Source organism: Carettochelys insculpta, chromosome 3 (assembly GCF_033958435.1).
Source record: "Carettochelys insculpta isolate YL-2023 chromosome 3, ASM3395843v1, whole genome shotgun sequence".
Taxonomy (NCBI): domain Eukaryota; kingdom Metazoa; phylum Chordata; order Testudines; family Carettochelyidae; genus Carettochelys; species Carettochelys insculpta.
The window spans coordinates 20,362,646-20,375,380 of record NC_134139.1 but is presented as its reverse complement, the minus strand read 5'-3'; the positions used below and the strand labels follow the sequence as shown (position 1 = coordinate 20,375,380).

Sequence of the window (12,735 nt, the reverse complement as noted above, 5' to 3'; positions counted from 1 at the left end):
GTGCATGCTTACGTCAGGACACTTGTGTAGCAACATGGCTATTTTCTATTACTGCAAAAGTTGATGGTTTATAAAATGGCAGGAATAGCCTCTAAAAGTAAGTTATGATGGTAGGATGCTTTCTTCCCACTTCCACAGCCCTCACTGATTTGGGGCAAGAATATCTGAGTGCTTCCATAAAAGCAGTTAAGGTATATCAAAGACAATGCTGCAGGACAGGGAGGATCTGGATGAAGTTTGACCACATAAGCCAGGGTCCCCTAGTTATTTAAACTATTAGAGTTACTACACATTTGATTAATGTTTGGGGTATCTGAAGAAATGGGAGCAGTTGCCTGAGCTACAATAGTTTGTCTTTACAGAGGCACACACAGATGTTAATGAACTATTCAAGTTATTGTTCATTCTTGAACATGCAGCACTACGAACACCCCACCACAATGGACTTCTGCCCCTGTGGCTGAAATTTGAGGGGAAGTCTGCTGCTGAACATACATACAGTACCACTTCAAGGAGAATTTATTGAAATAGTTCCCTGTACAGAGGATAGGTTAACTGGACTAATTACCTTACATTTAGTAGAGTAGTACAAGTTTCAGGCAGGTACACTCCTCACTCTAAGTACATTGAGGAACAGTATAGGCCTGAAATCCCATTTTAAAATGCATAAATTTGTGTATAGAAGTGGTGTCTCTCTAGGATGCACCATTCAATAGAAATATCCCTGCCAAAAAGTTTCATAACTAGTGTAAGTTGCTTTGGGAAAGGAGTCCTCTGCTTAAAAAGGAGGAATTTAGCTGGTTCAGTGAAGGTATGAAATTCTAACTTAGTTACAGGTAGGACTTGTAGAACTATAATTCTAGCTTCCCTGATGTTTCCCCATATAAACCCTTAGGTTCAGTTGGTTTCATCTTTGCCAAACTTTAGTTGTTTGAATTTAAGGTTTGTTTATGGGCATTGTAATTTTAATTGGAATCCTTGTGGAAGGCTTCATGCAAAATGGTTTAGGAACAAAACTGAAGTACATTTTTCCCCCCCTCTATTTAACATTTTTTAGAATTTCTTTGAGAAGCTCTTGAACCTTTCATTTGAGAATGAAAATGAAATTTGACCAAGCTATAAGCCTCTGAAAAAAATCTATACATGCAGCATGTTTTTTCCCCCCCCTGCTCCTACTGCTGACTTCTCTAGCTTACAGTAGAGAAGCCACTGTCGCATAGGGTGAACTAAGACAGTGGGTCTCAGGCTTAGTGTTGATGATCTCTCTCACACAGCAAGGCCCTAATACCATCCCCTTAAATATAAAATAGTGGTTTTAACTGAACACTATTTTAAATGGGAATTGAAGCGTAATGTTCTTGGTTTTTAGACTAAAATGCTGAATTTTTAAAAGATTACTGTGTAATACTAGGGTGGATGTGGAAAAAAGCCTCCCTTTTCCCAGCAGACTGTATCACTTCATAGCCTCCACACTGATTTAAATTATCACTCGTAGTAGACTTACTAGTACCCCATTGCCACTCTGACTTCTGTGGTGATGCTGACAGCCTGCACTAACTTCAGAGCTCAGCAAGTCCACACCGGTAGCTGCAGACCAGGTACCCATCTCCAGCAGCAGCACAAAACTGCAGAAGGTGCATTATTTAAGTTTGGTATAAAGTACATGTAGCTCCTTCATTCACATACTTTCAACCCCCCTGTAATTGCCTTTACTTCTACTTTAAAGACTCCTGAGTGTAGGGAACCCCTTTCTCCTATGCTGTCTATGCCCCTCCTAGCATCTAACAGGGCAGCACAAGAACCCCTTTGATACAGAAGGAACAAGAATTGAGACAATGAAGGTGAGATAAGTATGTAGTTATGGGACGAGAGGAAAGGTCCTCTTATGGGCCAATAATGGCTTAAGACAAGAAACAAGAGGTAGGGTAAATGGTCACTTTTTTAGACTAGAAGGACGTAACCAGCGGTGTCATTTAAGTGAGCTAGAGAAAAGGGTGTAAACAAGGAGGTGGCAAAATTTGCAGATGACACTGAACTGCTCAAGACAGTTAAGACCAACACAGCCTATGAAGAACTTCAAAAAAGATCTCACAAAACTAGGTGATTGGGCAACAAAATGGCAAATGAATTTTAATGTTGATAAATGCAAAGTAATGCACACTGGAAAAAATCCCAAGTGTACAAAAGGATGGGGACTAAATTAGTTATTGCCATTTGAGATCTTGGAGTCATTGTGGATAGTTCTCTGAAAACATCCACTCAATGTGCAGCAGCAGTAAAACAAACAGTGTTAGGAATCGTTAAAGGAAGATGACAGAGAATAAGACATTTTACTGCCTCTTTACAAATCCATGGTGTGGTCACTATATCTCAAAAAGCTCTCTTGGCATTGAGAAAAAAATCAAAAGGGCAAACAAATAAAGGGTTTGAAATGGGTACCATATGAAAAGAAATTAAAAAGACTAAGCTGAAAAGTCAGGAGGAGAGGAGACTAAGGGGCTAGATGGTAGAGATCTATACAATCATGACAGGTATGAAAAAAGGGAAAGTTATTTACTTATTCCCAGAACATAAGAACCAGGAGGTCACCTAATGAAATAAATAGGTAGCAATTTTAAAAGACAAAATTTAACTCAGCACACAATCAACCTGTGAAATTCCTTGCAAAAGATGTAAAGAAATGGACTTAAGGTTAAAAGGATAAATTAATGGAGGATAGGTCCATCAGTACTCATTAGCCAGCCTAAGGAGGAATGGCATCCCTAGCCTCTGACAGATGCTGGAAATGGAGGGATCAGTTGATTATTACCAGTTCTGTTTACTCCCTCTGGAGCATCTGGTGTTGGCCATCAGAAGACAGGATACTGGGCTACAGGAACCTTTGGTTTGACCCTGTATGGCCGTTCCTATGTATGATTAAATGAGCGTGTTGCCATTGGTCCAAGACCTAAAGTTCACACAATTTACGATATCAGAATGCCTGAGTTTGATCCTTGCCAACCACTCACTCCTTCAGAAATCAGCAATCCTGCTCATCAGCATGCTTGAATCTTTCACTTAAAAGCAATCAAGTCAACCATTCTTTTGATTAGTGATAAATCATTAATCTTTAATGAGCATGAGGGTTTAAGTTAAATTACTTAAATATTGTGTCCAAAAAAAATCAGACATTATGCCTGAATGAAAACAGACTGCAAGAACAGCCTGAATTTCTTCTAAGCTTCCCAATCAAGTTGAAGGAGGCTGAATATGTATAGGCTTCATGTAGCACTTCATACTATTTCAATACACATTAGCTGTGTATTCAATCTCCAGCCACACTATTGGATCCAGAGTCCCAAATTTTAGTCCGCACTCTTAAAATCTTTCAGCTGCTCTGCTTGCCACAGCTCTAATATTGCCATAGACTTTTGATGGTGGGCTTCCTGCAGAGAAGACAGACATATTATAAAATGGTATTGGACAGATTATAACTATTACTACAAACTCTGCTGTGTAAATTTTGGAAAACTTAAGATGTCTACTTTGCTGCCAAGATAATCCGCCTGGAGTAACAAGAAGTTCCAAAAGAAATTATTAGCTTCCTTAAAGATTATTAAGGAAACATTTAGTCAAAATGCAAATATGTCAGATTCCAATATAAAGAGAGTCACGTGCTTTTCTAATAGTTGCATGAAATTACAGACTGTTTACAAGTGACATTTTTGCACAAGTCAGTCCTAGCTGCAGATGATTGGCAAATTACCTCTGGACATTAAGCATGCTAATTTTTCATTGGCTAACCTGGTATTTTAAAAGTTTCAACTCATTTGTTTTAGTGAGCTCTGAACAAGAGCCAGAAATAGGAAGTGTCACTACTGAGTGCAGCCTTCTGTGGACACTCAACACTACTTCCTACTCTGCTTCAACCACAAAGTTGAAGGATATACAAGCAGGCAGTAATTCTGTGATCTTTACCATGCAACAAATGAAGTCCCTAGAAGAATAAAATCTTTCTAAACAGCAGACAAGAATGAGGTGAGTAAATATGGGTCCAGATTTACAATAATCCTCTGGCAAAACAATTAAGCCCTACTTAACAGCAATGATTGCAGTTTCCCCTTAAGTACAGATCTTACAACAAATCAATGTTTTTGCACAATGGACAGATTAGTTAACAGAGCTTACCTAAAATGAGATTGCAAATTGCTGTGCGTGCCATCTTAATATTCTGAAAAGATCCTAAAATATGTATTTTCCTGTAACAAGCAACCAAAGCAGTTAGTTATTTTGGAAATGGTTTCATTTGAAGCTGATGTTTTTCTTTCACTTCATGCTACTAACCACCAGTGGAATGTCTGTCCCATAGTATTTTTGATGCATAACTTATTTCCACTACATGTTTGGATTAAGCTCACTTGCAGTCCCAAATTTGGAGGGGTCAAGGCCAATGTTCCCTGAAAATTTTTTTCATCCAGGGGCAGAATAAATTTTGTTATGTGCAGCTGCAAGGCATGTGCTGATATGCACCACCAACAGAAACATGTTTCCCACTGTGCATGGTTGTGGGTGCTCTGCTATTCAGGTGGACAGTACCTGAATCTCTCCTGTACGGCCACCCAAGCAGTTGGCTTACACAGAACACTGGTAAATAGAGTTCTGTGATGAGAGCATTTGTAACCAGGTTTAATAGCAGTCAGCAAAGGAGAAACTGATCTGGAAGTTCAAGACAATACACATCCCCCACACTCAGTGCTATCATCTATGCTTCTGAATGCCTGCTGACATTTGTAGATTTGAAGTATACACTGACCCTTTGTTATCACATAAAGATGCATCTTAAGACCCAGACCTTCACCTCCATTTAATTTAGTGCAATGATTCTCAACCTGTGCCTATCAGCACACAGCTGCAGCCAGTGATATCCTGAGGGTCACCTAGCTAATAAAGAATGCAGCCCACACTGGTAAATAAAATGAGAACCACTGATTTAGTGGGTACAACTTCCATCTACAAAAGGGAAGAGACTGGGCTGCACTCCCTCTGCAAGCTTATGCTTTAAAAAAAGTGTCTCCTCAAATATGGAAACATTAGAAGTAGTCCCCATCAAACTTCTCGTCACCAGATTGTTCCACTGGACAGCTCAGATTCAGTCATAAAGGGAGCTAATTTATACTTCACTTTATTACCAGAATACAGCCGGTGTGTGTATGTTATCTTTCAAATATCATACCTGTTTTCACAGATACTATTTGAACTTCCCACAATTTCGGGACTCTGAGGGACAGACACCATTCAGCTACCATCAGAACATATCTCCCTTACATATTTATCTTGCAGCCTCCAATGATGTTGCTGCACATGGTGATCCTACTATGGTCCCCTAAGGAGGTCCCCATTCATCACCATGTATGTCAAAAATTCAGATAATCACTTTGAAGCCCCTAGCATTCATTGGATAGGGAGTAAGAATCTTGACCCATCCCCATCATGTAGAACTGTCCATAAGTTTACCTGCATGTTCTTGGTCACCGCACAGAAGGGAAGGATCAATAATGGATCAAATTACAGGTCAGGCCAGCAGGTTGCTAGAAAAGTAATGTTAGAAGTAGTCTACTTACGAGTCAGCAAGAACTATTCGCGTCTTGGTAACATTTTCTATAGTGAATTTGGTTTTTCCACCTTTTCCTGCTATTCGTCCAATTGCTCTAGAAAGATGATCTCCTTTCAAAGGCTTCACTAAAACAGAAGGGAAAATACTATTTTGTTAGCCAACATAAGCATGTATCTCTTTTTAGCTTTCAGGGTCTTTCAAATCACTTTGGGTCTGCTTACATAAGCCCCCTCCTTTCAGATGTGGCATGTTAATGAGGGAGTTCGGAAGATACTAATGAGGCACTGCTGTGAAGATGCAGCACCTTATTCGCATAATGGCAGTTGTGGCAATTTGAAAGTGTCGCTTTCAAATCGCGCACCACCCATTTCACCAGGGGCCTTTCAAAAAGACCCCTCCCAAGCTTCGAAAGCCCCTTCTTCCCAAAACAAATGGGGCTACACGGGCAGTGTGCAATTTGGAAGTGGCACTTTCAAATTGCCATGGCTGCTATTATGCTAATGAGACGCTGCACATTCATTGCAGCGCCTCATTAGCATGTTCTGAACTCCCTCATTAACATGCCCCTACCAAAAGGAGGGGGCTCATGTAGACACACCCTTATGAACAGGAATCAGTTTCAAAATACTCCTCTGGAGATATGGAAACACTATACAGGTATTTTATGCACTGTAGTAAGACAGCAGTTCACCCCAGAGTTAACTATTTTAGAGAGGAGCTATACAGTGATCACTGAGCAGGAATCACTTCAAGTGGTTGGGGAACATGGACCAATTCCTGAGTGAGCTGGGAAATTATCTAAGCAAAAGGACATGAAATTATCACGCTCCTGTAGAGCAGAACTGAAAATGAGAAACATTTCGGTTCCTATACCACTCTTACTCTTTTTCCATCTGAGCACCATCCATTAGTGCACTAAGCAATGTAACCAGTGCCCGTAAGTTACAGTTCTCTCATCCTCTCTCCAGAACTACATGTGCAACATAGTGCTTTGTAGTAGGTAGGGGTGGTTTTTGTTTTTTTTTTTGTAGCTCCACACAGCATTTGATGGATGGAGTCAGGTGCTGGGCAGATGGGCTTTTGACCCTGTCTCCTCCTAAAACCTTAGTTACAGTATTCTCCCCCCCCCCGCCCCACACCATTTTTCAAATGCATTACACACTTACTCAACTTGTTGGGGCAAAAAGGGTAGCCATATCATTGTCAGAAATAAGCAGCAGAGATTAGAAATCTAGGCTTTCAAAAACAAGTGAGCATTGACATGACAGGCCTGATACACTGCTTCTAATACTGAACACAATTTGTAGCCTTTTAGGAGAAAGGCAACTGTGCCACCATCATGCACCTAGCCAATTTTGCACTGCTGTACATACATAGCAATAAAAGTTCTTCCCCATTTCTTAAGGGGAGCAATGTATGACCCTCAGGAGAATTGCATGCTTTCTCAAGATTGCATAAAGTGTGTTACTGGTCATGTTATCCAACCCTTCCAACACACACGCACCTGACTACTTACTACAAGCAACAATATTTCCTCTACATGTTTTATATGTACTTGTCCTAAATTCATGCAACAGGTAATCACCTGCCTTTGATTTCAGAGTCAGCTTTGCAATACTGCTCCCCTCCCACCAATACCTGCATAACAGATATCTATTAACCCACACAGTGTTTAAACACTGCAAAAGTTTGCTAGTTTTTCCACTGCTATTTAGACTCTAAGCTCCTTGGAAAGAGGTCTGTCTTATTTTACACAGCGGCAGGCATAGGACCACTGTCCAAACCCTACAGGTGCCCAGTAATTCTCATGACAAACTAGACTCGCCCTCCTTTTTAGCTCAGATGTAACACTGCAGGGAGATCTCCTTATTAAGGCTGCGGCTTTCAAATCACACGCTATAGTAGTGTGTTATCATAACTACTTGACAAATTCAGTTTCATGCTACTGAACATAACTCTGATTTATGCTGTTCACTTATATACTAAGCTATAAAAACTCCCAACAGATCTCAAGTTCTACTGAATATTCAAAGGCAATTTTCTTTGGGCAAGAACAGACATCTGACACCTACTGAAAGTATCACAAAAGAAGACACTCACCATCTGTAACTTCAAAAGATTCTAGAAAAAGGTCATCTAACCTGACAAGAGCAAGAGCATCCTAAAAATATTAAAAAGATCAGGTTATAATACAGATCACAAAGCATGTTCAAAGACTGCTTCATGTACCTTTTAAGGCAGGTACATAATAAAACAGTCACAGAACAACCATCTAATTTATCATACAGCATCAGGCTAATCCACTGAAGCATTAGTTTCAGGCAGTCTGTGTTCCTACATAAATAATCCTGCAGGGGCTTTAATTACCTGTCACTCTACTGACATGCAATACAGCCACCTCCCACTGAAATATGCAGATGAATGACAATGCATAACCTGAAAAATTAATATGATGTAGCTGGTCTACAACCCTAACAATTCATATTTTTTAAGCACCAGAACAACAAATAATTTTTTTAAAACCAAAAGACCTTTAAAGCTTAGTTTAAAAGGTGTCTGTTTCTTCTTCAACAAGTTTGTACTAAAAACTACATGATAAACAAGAAAAATTGCAAATTCAAACAAATGTATCTATGTCCTTCCTCCACTAATAATCAGCAGAGACAATGCATTTCTTTAGGGTGGTTTTGAAATGTTTATACAACAAAAAGCCTTCCCAACTTTACAAAGGCAAGCTTACTCTACCATTGCTTCAGGAAACCAGATAAAACGTATATCCCATAGACAGTAACCCTGTAGAAGCCAAGGAGTTTAAATCAGTAAGTTTCTATCATCCCTTCTTAGGGCACAATGTAGACTGAGCAACCAGGACCATCTGGCTGTTGAAGACTCACCTCAACTTGAAATCCAAGAATAAATGCTTTCACAAAGTCAGCTGCTTTTGTCAGAGCACTTACATCTTTTGTCTCTTTGCAAGTCTACGAGATAAACAAAGCAATGTGCACGTGAGGGAGACGTGTACGTGAGAAACTCACATAACCACTAGCCCACTTCTAATCACTAAGGCTACATCTGCACTTGGCCAACATTTCAAAATGGCCATGCTAATGGCCAAATTGGACAACACTAATGAGGCACTGAAATGAATATTCAGCCCCTCATTAGCATGTTGCTGGCCACAGCACTTCAAAAGTGCAGCCTTTCGCTCATGCGCAGCTCGTCTACATGGGGGTCCTTTTCAAGAGGACTCTGCAAATGTCAAAATCTCCTAGGGGATTTTGATGTTTGCACGGTCCTCTCGAAAAGGACCCCCATGTAGATGAGCCACATATAAGCAAAACACGGCACTTTTGAAGTGCTATGGCCGGCAGCATGCTAATGAGACACTGAATATTCATTTCAGCGCCTCATTAGTACTCTCCGATTTGGCCATTAGCATGGCCATTTTTGAAACGTTGGACAAGTGTAGACACGGCCTAAGTGAAATACCCTAGTGCCCCAAACCAACCCCCTCCTGTCAGCTCTACTGCTTCAGTTCACAAGACACCAGAGCTCTGCTGAATTAACACTACCTTCAATTAATGCTGGAGCTCCACAATGACAAATTTGTGCTACCTAGCCTAAGCATGTCAGTTTATGCCCACAGGCCTCTGCTGGAGGGGTGCAGGACTGAGGTTTTCCTTCTCCTGGACCAAACCCTACAGCATCCAAAAACAGAGTGATGGGGGAAACCAGGCAGAGAGTTGTGCCACTGAGGCTTCTCCCAGCTGGGAGAAGCTATGCCTGGCTCCCAGAGTGGCTTGGAGCCAGGAAACTGATGAGCCATGTGCTGGTCAGTTTCCTGGTTCCCACAAGTGGAGAAGACCCAGGAAACAGCCTGCTGCCAGGTCCCTGGCTCCCCCCATTCACTAAAGCCAAGAAAATGAGCAGGGCTGGTGGCCTTGTCATTTTCCTGGCTCCCCAGTGTTGGATGGGAAATTTGACTTATGGAGAGGTTGCAAGAACATAAGTCAGCAGATGAGGCCGGCAACGAGCTTTCAGGTTTTTCTGCTTTGCCCTGCAGCTTGCAGGTGTGAATCACTTGTCAGATGATCTGGCTCTCTCATGTAATCAATTCCCTGCCACTGTGGGGACCTCAGACATTAGGAGAGACAGACACATCCTTTTCTCAGCAGCCCACAGTAGTTGAGAATGCTGTAGGCTGTAGCACTTTGGTCTAACTTTGATGATTGTTGTTAGTGTGAATGTGCTGGGAGGCCTGACATACAAGGGGTCAAACTACATGTTCTGGTGGCCCTGCCAGGTCTTAAATTGTATGGCTTTTATGAGAGCCTAGAGGGTAGAAGCATGATCAGAAATGGTTTAAATGGAAAAAAAAGAACATAAGACAGTGACTGCAGGACAGATTGAGTTCAGAAACTTAGAGGGAGACATTGGACATTAATTTGAAGGCGATACAGAATTAAGGTGGGCTTTCCCCTCCCATTTATATTATATTTTAAGACTATGGACACCCTGCAGATATAACATAAACATCCATGGATTTACAGAGTTCTACCAATGACCCCAAAGTCATCTGATAAAACATAAGTAGCAGTGACATGCAGTCACCACTGGAGTGGAGGGTGGCAAATCATGAAGCTCCCCATGTTTCTCATCTTTATTACACATAAGATGATCTACTGGTAACTTTAAAAAAAAAAACAAACAAAACAAAAGCCACAAGACACTGTGTAAAGAAGACTTTTTCCTTCGTGTTTAGTGATTACTGCACTCAGGATAAGATTAATTGACAAGGGAAAGAAGACGCCACTAGTTTCCATATTTCCACCCTTAAATTTGAAAGTGTGGTTTTGAAAAATTAATTTAAGATGTAGCTTGATAAAAGTATTATGACATGCAACAAATATAGTTCCCCATCTGTTAGGGGCTTCCCACAATCTTGATACACTCCATTAAAAGTTGTTAATGTGCATAGGCTGTCAATAAGAATGTTAGTTATGGCCACAACTATCACTTTCTACCTCCCAAATGACATGAGCGTAGTCCATTAGAAGGAACACAGGAGCTTATGAATGCTTATTTGCTATGGTAAATAAAGGTCATTACGGGATTTGGCAGCCCAACAGCTGTAACTCAAACACAGTCACATAAGCTCTAAGTAGGCCCAATTATTATTAACAAAGCATTGCCTTCGACAATAAGATTTAATGGCTAGTTCACATCCAAGATTTTTCCTGTTCAAAACCTTTTTTTCCTCCCTCCCTTACAGTAATGTCCAATTAGATAAACTGTTCTTGTAAGTCTGCATTGCCAGAGGTTAATTCATTTTTCTGAGCTGTATAAATGCTTTATGAGTAAAGCACTGACAACTGTTAAGCTGTATTTCAATCCTATAAGTTTTGCAGGGCTTCACCTTAGCATCTAAGTAATAACTGGGATCTGGATAATTAACAAGTTTTTGTGCTACAGATACAGGAAATAGGAATAGCAAAAAATCCATTTCGTGACTCAGCTGAGCTGAGGTGCTCCATGAAAATGCAGAGAAAGAGCTTCCTTCTTACCTTGATTTCTACATTTCTTGTTTTTAAATTAAATCTGACTTGAAGCTGCAGATGTTCTACAATAGGTGTGAATATTTTCATCCAGTTTTCTTTCAGAGGGGTGTATCTGTGTGCCGGAACAGGAATTTTCCTCATTTCATCTTTTCCACCCTAAAAAGAACAGAAAGTTCAAGTAGAAGTAACCATCATTATGATTCTTCTTGCCAAAATACAGCCTCTCAATTATCTAATCATGCTTTTGCCTTGATCACTGCATCAGTGAAAAAAGTATGACAGAGAGATAACAGCAATTCCAAAATGTAGAAGAAATGAACTGCCAGTACAGTGAAAAGTTTTATATTAGTATTATTTTTGATATATGAGATTAAGTTATTTACTGACAACAAGCAGTGCCAACAAACTGGAGCTATTAAGTACTTGATCTTTGAAAAAGCTTGAACTACTTACTGCAACTGTTTTCTCATCTACTCTGACTTAATTTCAAAACAGTGTTCTTCTACAACAAACAAATACATTTTCACTGGGGAGAAGTGTATCTGTGCCAATTACTATAAAACAATACACCTAGAATGTGGTTAAAGGGACAAAAGTGTCACTTGTCACAGGACTATCTAAAAACGTTTACCTATCATGTCTAATATCACTTGAGCTGAATGATGATAAAATGTTCAGCTTTTTTCCTAATTTGCTTACTTTTTGCATCATGCAGCACACTATTTACTGGTCTTACTGTTTCTCTGTATAGTTCACATCCCCTGTTTATGTAAAGAAACAAAGGCAAAAAACATTTAAAAGTTTTGTAGCCGCAAAAAACACAGAAATCTGGAGGTGGACTCAAGACCAGCCCTAGTATCGACATTTTTTGCCCGTTTTAAAAAGCGGACCGGCTCTCAAGTTAACATCGTCCCTTTAACCGTTAACACAAGTGCTTCTTCCGGTAAGGAGGTGAAATCTAACATTGTCTCCGCCCCACGCCTGGGTCCCTTTATTTACACCGCAAGCAGGATGAGGGTGGCAGACAAGGCACAGCTCAAACCTCCTGCTTCGATCACGCTTTGACCGGGGCCAACCTCACTAAAACCCGGGGGGGGCTTGCCAGGCCACCCAGCTGGCGGCCGGACTCAGGGGTACGTCGCGCTTGTAGCGCAGCCGGGAGCGTCAGTACGGAGGGACCCTGGGAAACTCTGTGACAGGCAGCGGACGGCTGGTACAATCTAGCTCCAGCTGAGCGGGCAGGGCCCATGCCCAGCATCCCCCGAGACAGACCCAAGGCACCGCGCGGCCAAGCTCACCCTGAGCGCGTCCCCGGAGATGGGAGGGAAACTGGGCCTCTTGCTGGGCCGAAGCTGCCCCGTGTCCATGCGGCTCCCGGTCCCCTCCAGCTCGGCCGCCCGGCGCTTCCGTTTGCTCCGCGGGGGGACCTTGGTGAACTGACCGGCCTCCGCCGCGCCCTGGGTCTCCGGGGCAGCATCAGCGGCGCGGTCCGACCCGACCCCTTCATCCAGCGGCTGATCCATGCAGCACCTCACGTGCGGGCGCCGCTGAGTTGAGGAACGACGTAGTGCGGAAGCACAGAGA

General features: G+C 41.5%; 1 protein-coding gene across 1 annotated transcript; it reads right to left on the bottom strand.

Annotated features, from left to right (window-relative positions):
* Positions 1-3,088: 3,088 nt before the first annotated feature.
* Positions 3,089-12,729, bottom strand: PNO1 (partner of NOB1 homolog). The gene is made up of 7 exons (XM_074989442.1): positions 12,450-12,729; positions 11,158-11,307; positions 8,488-8,571; positions 7,694-7,754; positions 5,601-5,718; positions 4,168-4,238; positions 3,089-3,425 (listed from the first exon to the last, which is right to left on the bottom strand). Exons 1-7 carry the CDS (start codon positions 12,672-12,674, stop codon positions 3,358-3,360), a joined length of 777 nt encoding a protein of 258 aa, XP_074845543.1. The 5' UTR covers positions 12,675-12,729; the 3' UTR covers positions 3,089-3,357.
* Positions 12,730-12,735: the final 6 nt, after the last annotated feature.